We start from the raw sequence: 21,251 nt of genomic DNA on the forward strand, positions 1-21,251 counted from the left end.
CAGCCGGCGATATGTCTCTCTCTCTCTCTTTCTATCGTGTCGATGAAGAGCGAAACCGCAGGAAATTCGTCGGCGAATCGTTCAACTTTCAAACGCTCGGGGTTTACCGTTCTCGGAAAATCCACTCTCGACCACAGTACGACGTCAAAAGAAAAGGGAAAAAAATTGAGAGTAAGAAAGCAATCGTTTCAACCGTCAAGAAGTGCACCAAGGGTGGCAATCGCGGAAGAGCACGACGCAGAATCGATCCGCGAGATTAATTATTCGACGGTCGCCGGCCCGTTTAGTCTGGCCGGTAACGCGATTTACGGAAAGTACATCCAGACTGCCGTTTCGTTCCCGGTATATTCCCTCCGCGGGTAGTACGCAACGTCATGGCGAACCGCATGCAGTTGCACGTGCGACCGCATGTGTGTCACTGACACAGTGCATCGTGCAACCCTCTCTCTCTCTAGTTTCTCTTAATAACGACCGAGCAGATCGGTGTCTGCTTGCCGCTGTTACCTCACGTCACGCGGAAATCCGTCCGCAACTCGGCATCAGTGGCCTCGCGATCGAATCCCGCCATTTCCGGCTTCTCCTCGCCTTTCGTCTCGGAGCCTACGGCCTCGGCGAGGGCGTACATCATCCCGCGCAATCGGCATTTATTTTTCCGAATTCCGCGGAAACGGAACAGGGGAAGATGAAGAAGCGCGATCACTTAGAAGGAAGAGGGAAGATTCTCTTACTGACGCTGGTCTCTCGACTGAATCCATTAGCCGGCGCCATTAATATCTTGGTAATGATGAGCGATGAGGCCGCCGCACGGAGCAGGAAACGGATCGCGAGAGAAGGAGCGCGAGAGCGAAGGAGGCGGAAGGGAAAAGAGCAAGTGAAAAAGAAACGAGATGAGTAGACGGATAGGCAGACAGATACGTAGATAGATCGATAGACGGATAAATGGGTAGATGCATGTGCTGCATTATTAAGCGAAACGCGCGCGCTGAACAAAGGCAAAGGGTCCCCCCTGCGTGGGAAGGGAGAAGACGAAAGGGACGGAAAAATAACGAAATTAAATTAGCGACTGACAATCCGTCGGAAACAGTTGAGTAATTGTATCGCTCAGAACTCTGGCTGACATTTCTCTCTCTATCTCTTATCGACTGCCAAAGCTTTATCGAATAGCGAGCTTGATATTGCAAAGCGCAAAAGGAAAGATGATAAGACGATGGTAACCTGGAAAGATGCGAGCGTCAGAATTCCGCAGCATCGGTTGAAAATTTAATTAAAATTCAAATCCGCCGGAGAGGCGGAGGAGAGAAAACACCAAACGGAAAGAGAGCGTGGCGGCTGCAGCAAAGAGGCACCCAACACACCCAACGTGCATCCCGCAATCGCGCGCGTATGCAGGTGGCACGTGTATCACACACGTGCTCGTGCTCGAGAGCTTTGATAAATGCCGCTTTTCTTGGCGCGCCGCCAAATAGCGCGGGCGCACAATGTATCTCATCGCTCGTGTATTCCACGTCGTGTTTTTCGCGGTGAGGCACGCGCTCGTCTCCTCCCTTTCTCTCGGGGGTGTATTAAACCTCTGTAGCCGGTAAATATATTGTATTAGGAGTGTGATTTAGTTTTGAGGGTTTTGCAACAGATGCCTGTAGTGTCAGTTTGTTCCAATAGCTCTTTCCGATAACTGTTGTTTCTTACAGTCTTGACATTATCCATGCCATTTAGTAGCATTATAGCAATAGACGCAATAACAGTCGTGTTTATATCATCGTAAAAATGCAACTTCCGAAAGAGCGTTTTCGACATGCGTTGCTTTTGTTTTTTAATCAAAAGAAAACTGCCGCTGACGGTTATAGAATTCTTGTGAAAACTTATGGTGATTCTGCCCCATCAATTAAGACGTGTGAATACTGGTTTAGACGCTTTAAAAGTGGTCATACTGATGTGAAGGACAAAGAACGCTCGGGACAACCTAGAAAGCTTGAAAATGCAGATTTGCAAGCATTATTGCACGAAAATTCAACAGAATCCACTTCAGAACTTGCCAGAGCATTAAATGTTGCTCGTACAACATTTACATGAAATGGGAAAAATTCAGAAAGAAGGGAAATGGGTTCGACATGAATTATCGGAAAGTGCCATTGCGAACCGGTTGAACATTTGCATTTCGTTGATCGCCAGGCAACAAAAGAAGAGTCTTTTGTCTCGGATCGTTACTGGGGATGAAAAGTGGATCTATTTTGGTAATCCGAAACGCAGAAAATCATGGGTGGATCCAGGCGAACCGTCAACATCCACTCCGAGACGCAATATTCACGGTTGAAAAGTAATGCTCTGTATTTGGTGGGATAGTGAACTATGAGCTGTTAAATCCGCATGAGACTGTCACGGCTGATCGTTATCGACACCAATTGTACAAGTTGAAGCAAGTATTGGACGAAAAACGAGCACCAATTGCGAGTAAACGACGGAAAGTGATTCTTCTTCGTGACAACGCTCGATCTCACGTTGCGTTATCAGTGAAACAAACACTGTTAGAGCTTGAATGGGAAGTCTTACCGCACCCCGCGTGTTCTCCGGACATTGCTCCATGCGATTATTATTTGTTTCGATCGATGCAACACGCTTTAGAGGATACACACTTTCATAATTTGGAAGAAGTGCGAAAAGTCGTCGCCGAATGGATGAACTGAAAAGAAGAGTGATTTTATCGTGGTGGAATCCATCTGTTGCCAGAAAGATGGGAAAAAGTTATAGAAAAGGAAGGAAAATATTTTGATTAAGGTATTCATTCATTATCATATTTAAATACATGCGTTTTTGAGCAAAAAAACCCTCAAAACTAAATCACACCCCTAATACATCGGCCGCGACGATGATCAAAAGCGCGCGCTGCTCGACCGGCGTCGCGACGCATCGATTAACGTAATATCAGGAGGGTTGCCGGTAATGCTCCGAGGTTCTCCTCCGTTGCGACCAGCTTTACGGTATTGCAGATGTGTAATTGTTCATAAGGGGAAAATGGCAGTCTTCTAAAGATTCGCGTTGCGAAGTATCGATCCAAGCGGGAATGCTTGATCCAATTTTCAATTAACGATCGGACTCTCCTCGCAAATTACTCGCAATGTTCCTAAGGGCGAAGGGTCGAAGGGCCCCCAGCGCGGCTTCCACTGGAGCTTCGGCTGGAGGAATAATTAAGCGCTCTTTCATCGCGATCATTACTCAGCCTCGTTCATTCATCAGTCTGCGCCGTATTGAATATGTTTATCGCGTATCTCTCATCGGTCAACTCCGCTCGCGATCTGCAATCCTCGCGTTATCAACGAGTTTCGCGGACCCCGCGGAATTTCCAGCCGAGCGGAGAGAACCCTCTCAAGGAGGACGGCGGAAGAGAACCATCCCCCTCACGATGGGATACAAAGCTCTCACACCGCGTCACGTGGTTTGCGCCACGTTGTTCCAATAAGGCACCCCAAACAAGGGTGGCTTAATATCCATCGAGCTTCATTGTGCGTCGCGACCCCTTTTCGTTGGCGGAGAGGGAGGACAGGGTTTTATCAATACGCGTATTTAACGAGCTCTTCGCCCGCTAAGACCCACCACCCACCCTCGGAACGTTGTCAGGTAAATGAGTCCCGGCTCCTACAATGCTCCTCGATCGATACACGTCGGGGAGTCGACAATCGAGGCGACGTCGGATCCGATCTGCCTGATCGGAAGTGCCTACCAGCTCCGAGAAAGAGAAAGGGAAAGAGAGAGAGAGAGTCCCATCGCTCCTTCGTGAAAATCACTTTCCCTTTTTTCGCAAGCGGTCCACGTAAGCCACCCTCCCTCGACCCCTCGTTCTTCGTCATACCCGGCACGTGTGCCCGGGCACTTCCCGGCGCACCTACGTGCCTCTTATGAAGAATCCCGACCGCGACGGCGAGGCGGGTGGAGATTCCGATACCGAATTTCCGGCGTTCCCGCCGCCCGACGTCGAAACGTATAGCCAGTTCGAGAAACGAGGAATTCCGTCCGCGAAATTCCCCGGCTGGCAGGCACTTCCTCGCTCCCCCCCCCCTTCGGGTCTCCCCCGCACAGACATAAATGAGGGGTCGAAAGTGTTATCGATATGAGGGACTCGCGTCTACTCAGCGACCGGGTCGACCAATCTCTCCCCCGCGGCCCACCCCACGTCGTAACCGCCACGAGAGCAAGATTATCGGCGAGCCCGAAGGCAACGGGGTACTCCCAGGGCTGCGAGTCTTTCTATGGAATAACGAACAGCGAATTTTGTAAATTATATATTAATCCTTTATGAAACTTAGTGGAATTAATCGGTGAATTTTTCAGACGAGTCTCATTAAAGCCGCCTCTTTTTTATATAAGTTTCCATTGGCTTATTAAATTCCGTATTTCGTATCGACAAGTTTAACTCGACAAGTTAACTCGCATTGCGAAGCCTCAAGCAACGTTGCCGCAATATCCCGACCGGGCTGATTGCAAGTATTGTATAACAGGCGAGCGAGTTTCTTCGCGAAACTGCCGACGTTAACTCACTTTTGTTGTAACGGAAAGATCAAATTCGCATCGCTCTCGATGCATCAAACATTATACGTCGCCGATAAAGCAGCGGCGGTAAGCTCATGCGAGAGTAAAGCATGAATTGAAGCGAGGAGGCGGACAAATTTTCTCATCGCGTTCGCGAGGCAATTTCTTCTGGCGGCGACGACGGCGATCGCGCACAGAGCCGCGCGCTGTCTCGAGCCGGTCCAGCGGAATGAAGCTGTTTCCACAGCGATTAATTCGTCCCTTCCGGTGCATTACCGCGGCGGCGGCCGCGTAATAACACGGCGATGTATCGGTAATACCGCCGGCGTGGCGTGCGTTTTGCAACTCTCCGCTCTGCGGGCGGGATCCCTCTCTCTGTCGGTCTTACTATCGCGAGGAACCGGTTTCTTCCGGTCGCTCGTAAGAGGCAAGGTGTCGAAATCCCGCCGACCGGATCTCGCGAATTAATTCAGCGAATTAGCGGACGGCGAGACAACGGCAAGGACCAACGGCGAATCGGCGCGGCAAGAACCGCGACCCGCGAAATTACCATCTCACTTTAATGACGAGCACCGGGGATTATACGATATATTTGCACGATGTTATCCGGCGTAATGCGATATTACGCCGCGTATTTTCCGAGCTTAACGAATGTCCGTTTCGGGACCGAGTTGGCCGAGATGGAATAACCAGCAACAGAATTCTGCTCGCGAATTTCCGCGCTTCGTAATACTTGGCGAGTCATCTTGGCGAGACGATGAGCGCGTGCGATATTTGCGAGCTGTTTTATTAACGCTGCGTTTTATGGTATTAACGAAAGTTCTCTCTTTGCAGATGATCGACGCGTCTTATCACACGAATCCATCGCTGAAAAGCACTGCCGTGATCATCAGTTGCGTGGTGGTCCTCCTGGTGATGGCCGCGGTCGTGACCGTCGTCTTCTGGAAGTAAGTAAATCTCCCTTGCCGGCCATTTTCTCGAGCCCGCTCGTATGACGAGACACGTAAAAGTCTCTACGAGGTCGTCCGGCTTGTCGGTGCTCGTCCGCGACAATAAAGCGCCAGGTTTCATTCGCGCCAGGACGTCGTAAGGTGGCCGAGGTCCGAGGCCGTTCAGGTTGTAACCGTATTTCAAGGGTTCGAGAGGCCATCCGAGCTTCTTACGAGCGAAGGGCAAGGGACACGACGGGAGAGCAGGGACGAGGAGGATGCACAAGGGAACGTGGGGAGAGAGAGAATGCCTTGTGCAGAAGTAGCTCCTAAATTACCTAAAAATAGGGCGCCCAGGACGAGGAAGCGAACGCTTCGGCACCTAGCAGGGTGCTTCCGCTGGCGCCCGGTTGTTTCTCTTCTTCCTCGTACCGTGACACCATGATCTTTCTCCTTAATTATTTAGTTGATTTTTTTCTGGATTATTTTCTTGATTATTTAAGTAGTTATCAGCGTACAGCACCAATTCCATACAGAAAAAATGAAATTAACGCAATATTTCACTATTTAAATTATTTTTTTATCAGTCATAAAAAATCCTACTTCAACTAATTTTATTAGAAAAATATTGCGTTGAATTAATTTTTTTCTGTATATAATTGCTGCTGTACGCTGATGACTTAAATAATCAAGAAAATAATCCAGAAAAAAATCAACTAAATAATCAAGGAACATCTGACACCGATTACTGAGTGATGAAATAATTAAAAAATTTTTCGGTCTGATTACTGATTAATCAAGTAATTAAAATTATTATGTTCTGATTGCTGATTAATCAAGTAACAAAAATATTTTATACTATAATTACTGATTAATCGAATAATTAAAAATTTTTTCACTTTGATTACTGATTACTGGAGTAATTGAAAAATTGTTTATTTTGATTACTGATTAATCGAGTAATTGAGAAATTGTTCTTTTTGATTACTGATTAATCAATTAATCGGGAATTATTTTTTCCTGTTAAATAAATAATTAAATACTCAAGTAATATTAATTTATTATTAATGTTTTGCCGATCCCTGCTCCAGAGAACTCTCGATCTATGGAGAATAAATATACGGTATCTCGCGAATATCGTACTCGGTGATTACGGTATTTTATAATTTTATGAGCCTCGGTATCCTGAATGCCTTCTCTTTTCTCAAAGTAAAATACGCTCATCTTTAATTGATCTCGTTTCTCGTAATTAGAGTCGCTAATAATACGCTGCTGGAAACGAGCTAATTATATCTGAACAGAATTTCCGATACAGTTACACGGCTTTTTATCCCGCGTCTACGAGATACGGTGGCGATAGCTGTGCCACACTGAGGCGATCAAGAGGACACAGGAGAGCGGCTGGCTCTCGAGTATATTCTAAATTACCCGAAAATGGAGCAAGCTGAAGACGAGCGCGACGAGGAGAGGCCTGCCACTTTAATTAATACCTAACCGTGTTCCCGACAGCCTGTGGCTCCGGTTCCCATATCGCGCGGTCGAGATCTGGGTCGCGGCGCTTGAGATTAGATGATGACTTCGTAATTAACGAGAATGCCATCTTGGCGAATCGTGCCGCCGCGTAAAAAGGAGCGCGCGCATCCCGCAATTAAAATTAACAATCAGCGAGAACGAGCGTTACGAGCGCGCGAATGTCCGCGAGACGTCGCGTTTCGTCCGCCTGAAATTTTCCAGAGAAATTTTTATCAGCTTTATCGTCTTGACGCTGAGGTGAGGAGGCGAGCGGAGAGAGAGAGAGAGACCGTCGTCGCGCTAATGGGCCCTAAATTAGCCAAAAACAATGCTTCCGCTTCACTACTACCGCAGCCTGCCACCGACAGCGTCTGGTTCTTGCTCGCTTCTACGAGCGCGCGCTAATCTACAAGCAGCTGCAGTAAATTCACTCGGGAACAACGGTAACCCCCCTGCCTGTGCAAGTTCTCGGTCATCCTTTGAGAATTTTCGAAACTCGCGCACATTCCTCTCTCGTTACGCTCCGTTTTCTCCGGTCGGCGCCTTCGCCATTCTTTCGGTCCTTCCTCGAAAAATTTTACAAACTCCGGCGCGTACCCCCGTTATCCTCGCGCGCTTCGGAAATGTCGGAGGCTCGGCAAAAACCGTCTTACGGGCCTTTCGAGCGTGCTCGAGCCACGAGTGTGAGGGAACGAACAGAGGTGTAGAGAGAGAAGTAGAGAGAGAGGGAGAGAGAACGCTACGCCTAATTGACATTCCGGTGAGTCCTAAATTAAAGCAGAAATAGGCCATTCCAGAAATGGGCGTGCGCCTAGGCGCTGTTACGTACCGCCGACAGCGGAAACAGCGCGCCGGTAATTTGTGACACGGTAGCTCATGCTAGAGCCGGTGCCGGAGCTCGCTAGCTCGAGCTAGCACTGCTCTGCGGATCCGCGGGACACGGGAAAATACATTTACCCGGCCGACCGGGTAGCTTACTTGGCCAGATTTACGGATGCACATGTACGTCACGAGGAAACCGACCGCGCGTTGTCGCGCGTTGATTGGATGCCCGCTAAAAAATGGCACGGCGCGATAAGACGAATAGCAGAGACACGTGAAAAACTTGACGACTCAACGGAGCGCCAAACCGGGGCGCATCGCGTTCCTGCCCCCGGTAATCCTCTGCACCCTCTCGCAGACTCGATCCATCATCGTGTTGCGCAACCCTCTCGGCGCTTGCAGCGAGATGCGAGTAGCGAGAGCAGCCTCGCTTGATTTCGACGAATTCAAAGATTGCGGAATGACTTACGATGGGAGGGCAGATTCCAAGGGAAGAATTTGCACGAAGAAGTCCTTCAACGGAGACGACGAGCAGCGTGTAATTTCGTGTACCAAAATACAGAGACGCGCATCTGCATCGCGCGTTTCGGTTCCGACATATCTGGTTTTTGGCCGACTGGTTTTCGTGATCATTCAGATCATCCGATTCGATCCAGGTCTAGGCTAGATCCAGGCTAATGAGCATCGAATCGCGCGGCTCTCGCGATTCTATCCGGTGAGCATCGATTGGTGGACCAGAAATCGCCGGCCGAGGAGACGATTTCGGCCGCACAGTGCCCCGTATTCACGATCTTGTACCGCAGGGATCTCATTGACGACGTAGGCTCTTGAACCCGACAACGGCGGTCCTGTTTTCGCACGTTTATCGTAATGTTCGAGCGTTATCGACGACGGGGACGGTAGTATCTCAAGTGTATTAACGGTACGAGCATTCGCACGCCCCGTGGGTGGTATCGTAATCTTCTAGTACGTGGTGGACACGTGTCATCACGGACAGAATGGTCAAGGCTTATCACGATGAAATAATTTTTATAATTAATAGTACTGGGAAGAGAGTGAAAACAAGAAGACACTTCTTTGATTGCAAGTCGCAAGTCGAGAAGAAAATTATAGATCTTGAAATCTGCCATTGAAGACTATGCATAAATATATTTAATTTGATTAAAAAATAATAATAAATAATAATGCTTGCATTCTTGAGACATCTAATCGTCTCCACGATTTTCTAAGAAATATATGCGTTTGAGAAATACTTGCATTTTTTCTGTTTTCTCTGTCCTTTTCTTAAAAAACACTGTTTAATTACGATTATTAACTGTACATCGAAGAAGCGAGACGCTGTCGCCAGCAACGATTAATAATCAATTATTCCTGAGAAGATTCTCCTCGCGAGCAGGATTTCGCTGAAATTTCTCAGCCATTCGGAACAATCGTGACTCTGTTTATCGTAATGGCTGCGGCCCATTATTGAGCGTGACGTCTCGAGCATTGCGGCGTCTTGCGGCTGGTTACTTTGTGGGTGGGCATCGGCCTCCTTTTCCCGACGTTTCTCCACGCGGTTTCGCACGCTCTCGTACGGTTCCTCCTCTTCGTTCTCGTGGCCATCGGTTACCCGTATCATCGCGTATTTCCCGCATTTGTATACGGAGTCATGACTATAGTTCATTCTCGTGAAAACGAACTCCAAATTTAGGTCCACCAATCGAGACTAGAATTGGTTTTACGAAAATATCTGTATTTTAAATCGAGGAAAACGGAAGACGAATTTAACGTAAAAATTAATTTTTTCGTAGGTCCTAGTGATTTCTTCTTGGAAAGAAATTCTTTGTAACTGGGCTTCGTAATCGAAAAAAAATATATGACAAAATGAATTTGGTATTTACTAGATGAGGGACGCAAAGTCGCAGCTGTTTCGCGAAGCAATCTACTTGAGAACATCGTCGCGGAAAAATGAACTTTATCTCGCGGTACTTCGTTATTATTTATACGTAATAATTTATTTTACTATTATGGAGTGGCGGAGGCTGCAAATCCAGGCTCCTGCCATAAGGGACAACGACTTCAACTGCGGCATTACACACATACACACAAGCGGAACGCGAAGAACCGACATGACCGCCCGTAGTTTGTATGCTAATCAGAACCGTGTTCCTTCCCATCCCGTGCATCCTCGCCGCCATCCACGATCTCCACGACGGGCTCCGACTATCGTCAACTCTATTTTCTATCGCGTCTTAACACCCCCGCGCGGCATTCGCGCCCTTGTTCGGCGCCGAACGCGGCCGACTGATTCCGCCAGTTTTATTTCAAGACGCGGACATTACCGCCCGATATAATCGAGAAACGAAAAGGCGAATGGCCTCGTTTAGCGTTAAATGTACGGTGAGAATCGTACTCGCGTCGCGGATCCAACGCTCAAGTTTTCCGGCTGTCTAGTACCGCTTTATCCACTGTGATAAAATTAACAATTACCGTAAAACCATCGATGGACGCGCGGAACGCGATCACTGCTCGATGATGATCATCTTGTTCAGCGCGAGAATCGCCAAAGGCACACCCACAAAAAAGATTTCTGGACTTAATGCTATTACTCTTTAATCTATCATAAAATAAGATCGCTATAGCGACAATCATATTTATTATTGAAAAGAAGCATATTTTAATCTTGAATAGAAAATTCGAAAATCTAGATTCAAATAATCTTCGTGCTATCTCATTCATTTTCTCAGAAGGATTTAGATACAAATTTGTAGCAAGTTCAAAATATTCTTGATTTCACAATATTGTGAGATCTAAAAGACATCTTATTCTATTCTTCTAAGAGAATTTGTAGAATCTGCACAAAACGGCCAATATTTATGTGTTGCAATCGAAAATCGGGAAAGTGTTTCTGTTATTTACAATGAATAAGTGCAAAAGATATGGAAATGTCTTATCTCGAATCTTATTTCTCAAGTAAGTATATTGTATATACTTACTTACATTTCCATATCTTTTAATATTTCTTGCATTGTAAATAACAGAAACACTTTCCCGATTTTCGATTGCAACACATAAATATTAGCCGTTTTATCCGAATAAAGGACGCAGAAGCGCCGAGTCGACGAGCGACTGTGAGAAAATGATGCGTCGACATCGACAAAGCCTACTATAAAGTGGTACTAATATCAAATTATTCTACATACAAGAATATATAAGCATAAATGTGTACATGTTACTCTTGTCTGAAGACAGTAAGACAATCTTATTTAATTCGAGAGAGAAGAATAGAAATTACTGATTTAAATTAAAAATTGTTTTATTTTCATATTTTTTATACTTGTAATACGATTAAATTAGTGAAGAATATTTTTCGTCTTGTTATCAGAAATCCTTTCTGAGGGTGCAATGTCGCTCCTCTTTCCGTTGCGACACGTAAAATTACGAAAAGCTACTTGAAACGGCGTGATTCCTGCCGTTTCGCGCGCATCGGAAAATAGCGTGCACCGCAAACAGAACGTAATTCGGGAAAACGGGGCAACCCGGTTTATCAACATTTCCCCATGCGACAGATAACGTCAGCCAACGTGCGGATCCGCGCGAACAAACCGGAAGAGACGAATTGCGGGACCACCGGAAACGAACGCGGGCGCCCGCGTTACTCCCCGAGCGTTTCCCCGCAACCTCTTTTCCGAGCGTTTCCCCTCATTTCCCGGCACCTTGCCGCGCTTTGTCTCCATAAGCCACATTCGGGTCACCGGCACGAGGTTGCCTTAACGATCTGCATTGCATCAGCGTTTCGTTCTCTCATGTACTCCGTTCGTCTCGTCTACTCTGCCATAAAGGGTGTCAGTGTCCAAATCCGGGACATGGGACATTTTTCGAGAGCAGCGGAAATCAAACGTACTCGGAAAAAGATCAAATTCTTGGCTGTTTATCAGGAAATACTGACTATTAAAAATTGCGATACTAAAAATTAAGTTGAGAGTCATAAATTTTTTATTAATTTTTTTAAGGTATAAAGATGTGAAGATTATCGTAAAGACTTTTTAAATCTTTGAAATTATTGTTTGATATCTTACTTTCCTAGTTCACGTTCAGAATGAATATTTTCCAAATGAGGAATACTTGAGAGTTTTGTGGAATTTAATCAGACAATTGCAACTTATAAATTCCAAATTTTTATAATTATGTTTGATATTTATCAAGAATAGGAAGAAAAATTCATGAAGTTGTCACGTAGAATCCTCCTCCACCCGGTCTCGTTCTTTTGGATTCCTTCTCGCGATACAATTGGAAATATATACGATTGACAAACAAGAACTCCTGTTACTTTATATGGCAAACAAACGAATCGGACGATCGGTTTTATCTTGTTTATGCCTTCGGTGCATCTCGAAGAGATAGTTCCGATAGCTTCCGCAGAAGTGCCAAAGTTCCGACGAAACTTTGACATCGTGACGATGACGACGACAAATAACATGGTATCGATATAACAAGCAAGTAAATTAAAAGAAACGCTGGTAGAAATGCAGATTGGCGCAAAATCGTCTCCGCGAAATCGCAGCTTGCTCCTGAGACCACAAGATTTCCCCTCTCTTCATCCCTCATAAAGAATTTAACACAATCCTCCCCGTGGAAACGAGCTGGGAATCATAGCGAAGCCACCGGAAATTAAAGAGTTAAAGTTTCAGCATTAGAAGGGGCTAATACACGTCGCCGGAAATGCGCCTTCAGGTAGAAAGAATCCAACCGGATTAAATTCCCTCGCCTCGCCCGTCTCTTCCCCTCGTTCTCGTTCGTCTTTTCCGCCTACGAGCCCGCGAACGTGACGCGAAATTTTCCTGCGCCCTTATCGCACGCGGAATTCCCCTCCAAGTACTTCCCAACGGCCCTTTTCTCCCTTTTCCTGCGCGCCATGGCGGCTCGAGGCGGATGAAATGCGTGCCGCCGTGCGGATCGCGAGCGGTAAATAATATAACGTTTCTCTGCGCGGGGGGGGGGGGGACATGTCACGGCGCGGTCTACTGAGGATAGGGGGTGTCTTCGCGCGTATGCCGTATGAAAACCGACAATTAGGTAGAGTGGGTGCGACCTCCGCTATATTTAGCCGTCAACCATCCTGACGCGTTGTGCACGTTTCCTCGTCGTCGTCGTCATCGTCTTCGTCTTCGCAGTCATCGCTCGTTAACGCGGCGCGCCTCGCGGTGTCTAAAAAAATATATATATATACGGTGGTACCCGCTACTTTCCGGCAACCCTTCTGTCGCGATGCGACGAGACACCGAGACAAGGACGATGCGCGCAAGAAAATCGTGGGATGCACTTACGGATATTACCGGCTACCCAGCCGGAGGAGCGGGAGCATTTCCAGACACCGGCTGCACCGAGATCGTTGGAATTAAAGCGTCCCGTGTAGCGAGAGAGCGGCGAGGTGGCGTGAAATTTAAGGGTGGATCTACGAGATCACGCAGCCACGCGGGAAATTCTACTCTACTCTTCCTGACGTTGAATTTTAGTCGGATCGCGATGATATCACATCATCGTCCTGAACATTTCTCCAAGAACCACCTCACCCTAACTACAAAGAAGTAGCTGCAAATTTACGTCTCTAGAAAACTCGACATGGTGTCCTATAATTCAATTTTAATTATATTTGTATTATTCACTGAAGCGTTTTCGTCACCGTCATTTTTGGAGTCAACTAGCCGAACTCGTGATAATCAGAAGGTCATTGTGACCGTCATCGGGGATGACGAGGGGTGACTGCGGCGACACTTGGCAACGCGTCGGCTGCGAAATCGCCAACGCGTTACATACGCGGCTGCAATTTCGACGGCGATTCGAATTATTGGGGGTGACGCTGACGAGGGCGCCGCGCCGGTGCACAGTGGGCTAAACTCGAAAAAAGCTGGCCAAAAGTAATAACTCGAAAACATGACGTTTTAGAAAAAAATGTTTCAAATAAAAGTTACAGGGTTTTAAATCAGGTATTAGATAATAATACTAGTATGACCTTGAATAGCGTTGCCAAGGTCACGCAAAGGTTACCTTGAATTTTTTTAATGGGAACCTCCAGTTTTCATTAGATATTTTTGTAGCTTATCTCAAGAGCTTTTCAGAACACTATAACAAAGATTTATCCGTTAAATACTTCGAAGTTATGAAGCTTGAAAGTTACAGTCGCTACCGCGTCGCGTCGTACGTTTCGCGGCATTTAAAAATTTCACGGTGATCTGTACATGATCTTGACAACACTATCAAGGTCATACTGGTATTGCTATGTAATGCTTCACTTAAAAACCTACAACTTTCATTTCAAACATTTTTTACCAAAACGCCAAATTTTCGAGTTATTACGATATGAAAATTAAAATGAAACATCCTGTATATAACGCAAAGGTGTGCGTTGGTGTGTACAATTCAAACGGAAATACTTAGTTTGAACCCTACACAAGATGATCAAACAAGAATCCCAAACAGCCTTTTACAGCTATTTAAAAAAAAAGATATTGAACTTTACTTCTTTCTTATATTTTAAGAAACCAAAAACTTAGATTAACACAAATTGATGAACAAACATTTTTAATGGTTATAACTGTTTGGGAAAAGAGTTTCAATTCTATTTATAGAGTAAAAAGCAAAATTACTTGCATCCGCATACAAGAATGTAAGCTATAGCCTATACTCATTCATAATTCGTTTTTCGGAACACTAACGCGTTGCCTCCTATTAATTGTTGATTAATGGGAAGGAAATTTTTTCTACGAAACTCCATTCACATTTTTGAAAATACTGATATCCATGAATCAAAAAAGGTCGAAATGCACAGATTTCCAAGAGTTGAAAAAATTCGACTTTTGGCCAGCTTTTTTCGATTCTAGCCCACTGTGCGGTGCAGGGTGCGAAGAGGACGCGAGTGGAGAACGCGAGAGGAGAACGTGGCGGCTTGATTCATGCTCGTTGTTTCTGCGCGCGCGTGGTCGGAAGGGGCGATTCGGCCCGGTCTATGGATAATTTAACCCACGCGCGGGCCTGAATGGGTTATAATTGGTGATGACGGGCCATCAGACGACGGCAGAGTCAGGCATTCACCTCGTGTTCGAGACGACGCGCCCGGGTCCTTCGACAGGATCCTCCCGTGATGTCGGCGCGACGCGACGACGACGACGTGCGAGGAAATCGCGAGTTCCCGAATCCCCAAACTATCGGATTTCATTACCGGAGCATCACGCTCAGCCTTCGAGTTTGCGAATTGCTCGAACGATCATCAGGCTTGAAAATCACTTCGTCTCATCGGAAACGCTGATGATGTTCCCTCAAATCCGAAGCACCTTTCGTTCGTGATCGTCATCTGACAATTCCGCTTCAGCATCTTTTCGTCACGAGTGCAATTGCAGCAAACGAGATCAAGATAACGCGTGTATTCGTGTATCTCCGTTAACGTGGAGAGATGCAACGAGCAAGTGCGTCCTTTCTCTCGAACGTGCTCGCGTAAAAGCACGCGACACACGCTGGTCCAGCTTCCCGGCAACGAGAACCGACGCATCTCGGTGAACAGGGTTCGATTCAATTACGTAAGCACGACGGCTAATTCTCGTGGCTGATGCACCGTCTGTCGCGGGGCTGCTGGACAGCGCAATGCAAAATTGCTGGACGCGCCTTTCGGGCGCGCTGCTGCAATCCGCATCCGAGCAATCGCGTCCGTTGCATCCCCGGTTTTGGCCGACGTTGAATACGCCCGACGCAGAATACCGTCATTCCGACAGTGATATACTCGCGGACGCTATCTAAGAGGGAAATAATAAAGGGAATCCGATGGAAGGACTGCGCCGAGAGAGGACACATTACAGTGTTTCTCATTTACGAAGCTGCAGATAGAACTGACTGCCAGAGTAATTAAACGAACGATAATCGCTAATTCGCCAGTCTTGCAATTTGGAATTCTCGGAATTTTTCACACGAAATCTAAATCTTTTTAAAATTTTTACATCTTTAAAGTTTCGAAGGATCCTGGAATTATAGAATTGTTTATCTCTACTCGAACCATCAAATTGCAAACCTCCAGAATAATCTTAAGGAATATCTCGATATTCGTTATTATATTATTTTTACGAATTTTCTTGAATTAACGGAGAAGCTTCGTAAATATAATAATACGCAAATCATTGCATCTTTGATCTTGTTGATTTCTCAAATTTTATACGCGTCAGGATCATCCTGTTATCCCTGAAAATCAATGAGGCCAAACATTGAGCGACATGCTGATTTTCCAACAAGCACGCACGACATCGGAAAGACCCGGCGTAATTAGGATCCACGATTGGAGGGTACTGAGAGACCCTGTTCATGAGATACGCGTATCGCACGAAACGCGGCCGTTATCGCAGTCGCATTCCATTGTAGTCCCGCAGACAGCGTTATTACCCTAACCGTCCATAATTACGTCATCGTCATTGTCCCCGCACATGTATCCCCATAAATGCCACGAGCCCTCGGCGCCCTGCGGTCGGTCCCTTCGGGGCCCTCCAGTTTCCTGCGTGTACGGCGTCCTCGCCGGATCCGCGATATTCGCGCGAGCGGCTGCTGCTGCTGCTGCAAGCGGTCACGTCGGTTCGCCAACGCACCCCACGTGGACACGCGGCGGGGACGCATCGCCCATACGCGCATAGCACTGACAAGGGAAGGTTTTTAGGTGTTACACTCGGATTTCAAAAATTTTTTGCACGCAGGTAGGGAGGTCCCCAAATAGAAGAAAAAAATAAAAGTAGCGGCCCAAATGCATATTTGCGCGCTACGTGCGCAATTTTCGATGTTAGGTTAATTACTCAAAAATGCTATTTCCAATCGAATTCTTTACATTTTTTATTTCACCTAATGCACATTTATATTGCTTTGAATAATTTTGTGTGTGTGTGTGCGCGCGTATGTGCTTCTGTGTGCGTGTGTGTACTTGTGTGTGTTTAGAAAATACGAGCGTCTAATGTAATCTCGTGCCGCGCGAGCACAGTGCGTATAAAAGGCCCATTGCTCAAAAATGGTATTTGCATCGTAACTTTTTTAATTTTTTACTGCAACTGCCAATGCACACAATTTGGAATAATTGTACATTGCGCAAATCGTAGTTTGTTCTTTCTGCGTGATTTATTGTATACGACTTTAAATAGATTTGACCAGAATCCATAACGAGGACATAAAAGATCTGGTCAAGGGAGGTTTTTAATTCTTTCAGTTTTAATTTTGGTTTTGATTTCTTTTTAAAGCGTTGTGCATTAGGTGAAAGAAAAAATGTAAAGAATTCGATTGGAAATAGCATTTTTGGGTAATTAACCTAACATTGAAAATTGCGCACATAGCGCGCAAAATGCATTTGGGCCGCTACTTTTATAATTTTTCTTCTATTTGGGGACCTCCCTACCTGCATGCAAAAAATTTTTGAAATCCGAGTGTAACACCTAAAAACCTTTCCTTGTGAGTACCCGAATACCGCTAGTATGTCCACGCACATGCACACATGACACACACACGTGTGCGTGTTAAGGGATCCTGTATGGGATCCGTTTCCGTGCGCGTTTCCACATTACGAGCGAATACGAGCGCATTCTATGGCGTATTCTACGTCCGCCCGACGCATCCACGTGCATTAGAGCAGTTCTGGCTGACCTGCGATGTTCATGCGCGCGAGAGCTCGAACGCGTCGAAACTGATCTTGTATTAAATCACGATATCGGGATTATGACAATGTAATAATGACAAAGATCTCGCGCGTCATTCGCGCTTGTCTTCTTCAAGTATTTGCCTTCTGGTTTCAATTATTTAGATATTACGACAGGCAATGAACACAATGCTACATTTTACTCTCAATGTTCGAAATTAATAGACGTATTTTTCAATTACGCATCCTTCGATTGCCGGATCTCAATGACTGAATATCGCGTCGGTGACTTTGACGATCACGTTTCCCCGGAATCACGCATCGAATTTCTGCCAAGTTTTACTCTCGCGTCTGTGCATACGTTACGCACGCGTGCATACGCTGGCAACGGCACGCGGGTCGATTAGTCGAGATGCACGCAGGCTAATGCGACGTTGCGCCAGTTATGCTACCGTGTTACGTCGGGTATGCCGACCGCACACTACGGATACGCAACCAAGCCGTTCGGGGGTGCGTCGGAGAACCAGAGAGGATGAATCTTGCTCGGAGAGAGAGAGAGACAGACAGAGGGAGAGGGAGACAGAGAGAAGCGCATTGCGCACCTGACGGTCGCGAATTCGCTCTACCTGCGTATTAGACTGCATTTCGCGAATTATTGGCACAATCCTGCGTTCAGGAACCCCCCTTTGCATCCCCCCTCCCCCATCGGCGAACCTGGCACAATGCGTTCCAGCGACGCAGCATCGAGTGGGGCATCTTCCGGAATTCCCGATAGATTCCATTCAAGAGAATTATTCCGGGACTTCCGGGATCCTCTCTATCTCTCTCTTTCTCTCCCCCGCGGCTTGGATGATCCTCTGCTTCACGTATTGTTCCGCGATTGTCATGCGTCGCCGATTCTTTTCGTGGTCGTTTCGTGGTGCGGCAGACCACGCGACGGAGGCCTGCGTCCCGGCCGATTCTCTCTTACCGAAGAGGGAAAATGCGGAGATAACGGGGAAAAGCTCCGAGACGGTCGGTTACTGTCAAGAGTCCGGTCTCCGCGCGTTTCCCGATTAATCCCGAACGCCAAGCCGATAATTGGCGCGCTCGCTGTTCTTCATTCGCGGCGCGCGGATTCTCGATCACGACGGCAACGAAATTCGCCGCGCACGTACGACGGAAGAAGAACGCGTTCCGAGCAGATCGATCGCAATTAGCCGGGGAATAAAAGGTACGATCGCGCGTAAAACAATTTCGCAGCAGCAGACTCATGGATTCCACGCCGTGATGAAACCGTACTCCCGTATGCGCGGGTCCTTAAGAAGGGAAAAACGCGAGAGCGACAGATGCGCCGTAGCACCCCGAGTTTCATAAACGAAATTATGCTAACTATACGCGTAAGGAGACGCCGCTCGGATCTCTATAATCAGACCGGTGGGGTTTCACGGCTTGTGTTCTCCAACTTCTGCCTCTCAACCCTCTCTCTCTCTCTCTGTAGGCTGCAGTGCGGAAACGGCTTGCCATCTCAAACGACCTAATGCAATCGTCGCGTTCACTCGAGCAAGTTGACGAACTTCGCACCTGACTTGGAATCGATCGCGATACACTTACGAGTACGACTCGGTTAGACGAAAATCAAAAGTGAAATTATACAGGGTGTCCCAGACCTACCGTCGAGACGAGAAGCTTCATTTTCATGTTGACAGAGATCGTCGTTATAAAGATGAAAAATTTTACTGCGAGTGGGAAGAGTCTCGAAGACAATCGCGTTGCAATTTGTCATTTTTCTCATTTCTAATCCACTCTTAAAAAAGCCGTGTTAAATATTAAATCGAAATCATTGCTGCCTCTTTTCCGCGATGCTGATTGGTTCTCTCGCTTGGCTCGAACGTCGTGTTGCGAATGTCAGAATGTCATAGTGGCTGTCGGTGCGGTTATATTGATAAAATATTGATAAATAAAACATTAATATTGAAAAATAAAATAACGCGCGTAGCGCGCGCCTGTGTTGCTAGTCTTTTGATAAAAAGCACTCGGTCGGTATGAAGGCATCGAACTCAACACGGTGCTCTTGACTTCTCGACTTGACGCTCGACGTGATTTTCTTGATCTTCTGCCCACGGCATTTGACTGTGATATTTGAGAAAAAGAGGATTTAATATTATCCGAGGGGGGGGGGGCAGAGAGAAGCAAACAATTAACTTTCTGCCTCTTCTTTGTTCCCTATTCGAGCGTGCGCTCGACTCGTAAAACGGAGCTTAATGACGTCGTTCAAACGCGAAGTGATATTTTCCCACGGGAGTCACGCGAGCATTAATGCCAGAATTCGAATAAATTAAGTCGCAAAGTGACGGCTGACGGCTCACGGGGCACTTAATCACCGCCGCCGTTTAATTACACTCACCCGTAGCAATAACGCGGACTCAACCTGACCCGGTTTCCTCAAAACATCGTCATCCGCTGCGTGGCAACCGGAGCGGACTAATGACGAGGAAAGAGCATCACTCAGAGATCGATCACTCTTCTCTTATTGAGCTTCTAAATCGCTCTCGCGATCTATATGACGCCGATGAATCACTATCCGTCGTGAAACATCGCGCTTATTAACTCTGGCGCGCTTCAAAATGCGACTGCGAGTCTCGCCTCCATGCGAAACATTTTTTTAAAAAATCGCTCCGAAAAATTGCACCATCTCTCTCGAGAGAAGTTGCTTCTATCTTCGCGCGCGTGGTCTTTGAAGATCGATCTTAGCGTCATAAAAAACAGAAAGCTGTTGATAACCACTGATACTGTTATTGAAAATTATTGTGGCAAAAATACAAATGTACATCATTATATATTTTTTGCATTATTGATACCTTTCATAAATTAAATAATTTTAACTTGAAACATGCTTCTCTATTTGGCATTTTTCCCGCGATATATTTTAGGATACAATAATTACGGTCCACTTTGGTCCATCCTGTATCGATTCAAATGATTCATTTATTTGCGCGATAAACGAAAATTCGCGTCGCATGCGCGAGAACGAAAATTTAATTTCCCGCACGTGGAAAATAATCCTTGCTTAGGAAATTGGCAGCTCGATCACGCTCCTCCTTCACGTCTCTCTTGCCTCGCGATCTTTTGTACGCGAGAAGAGGTCTAGACGAGGAGAGGAATTTCGCCACTACTGCTGCTGCTGCAGCTGATCCGACCAGCCACGGTGAAATAAAATAAAACGGATATTAAAACTGACGGCAGCTAATTTCCTCGCATAATATTCGTTTCTCTCTCCTCCGGCTGAACCGCTCTCGCTTTCTCTTCCTACCGCATCTCCTCTACTCGCTTATCACTGAGCCGGACCATCCATCGGACGCGAGCGGCCCTCCTGAATATTCCGCGGCGATAAGGAAACGCGAGAATAAGGAACCCGAGATAGCACGAGGGGGAGAAATATGGGAAAGGGAGTAAGACGACGAAATCGAATTCAGGATTCGAACTTAACGAGTGACAGCCACGATCGGAGGCACTTAACGGATGCAATTAAAGTCCGCCGTCACTCTCGTGAAATACGAGAACTCTCAGACCTCGTAACCTATATCCTTCAGACGCAGGGATCGCAAAGTAGTCGCAAAGTTCGATTTCTGATGTACTAACGAGAAATATTCAAATAATAAGAAAATAAATATGCTAAAAAAATATTCTTACAGCATCATACCTTGTATAATAATCATCATCTTCTGTCGCTAACGTCGCTCCGAGATTTCGAACACACAGGATGCACACGCTCTTCCACTTTACACCCATCAAACAACACGAGCGATCCAACAATTCCGCACATTCGCACAGCGTAATTATTTCACCGCGCT

General features: G+C 46.4%; 1 protein-coding gene across 1 annotated transcript in view; it reads left to right on the top strand.

Annotated features, from left to right (window-relative positions):
• The window catches only part of LOC105278796, a 398,031-nt gene that overhangs the window by 343,299 nt on the left and 33,481 nt on the right, over positions 1 to 21,251 (top strand). The window contains exon 3 of the mRNA XM_026974426.1: positions 5,356 to 5,468. Coding sequence (XP_026830227.1) covers positions 5,356 to 5,468 — 113 coding nt within the window. The remainder of the gene's footprint in view (positions 1 to 5,355; positions 5,469 to 21,251) is intronic.

This window comes from Ooceraea biroi, chromosome 12 (assembly GCF_003672135.1).
Source record: "Ooceraea biroi isolate clonal line C1 chromosome 12, Obir_v5.4, whole genome shotgun sequence".
NCBI classification, from domain to species: Eukaryota; Metazoa; Arthropoda; class Insecta; order Hymenoptera; family Formicidae; genus Ooceraea; species Ooceraea biroi.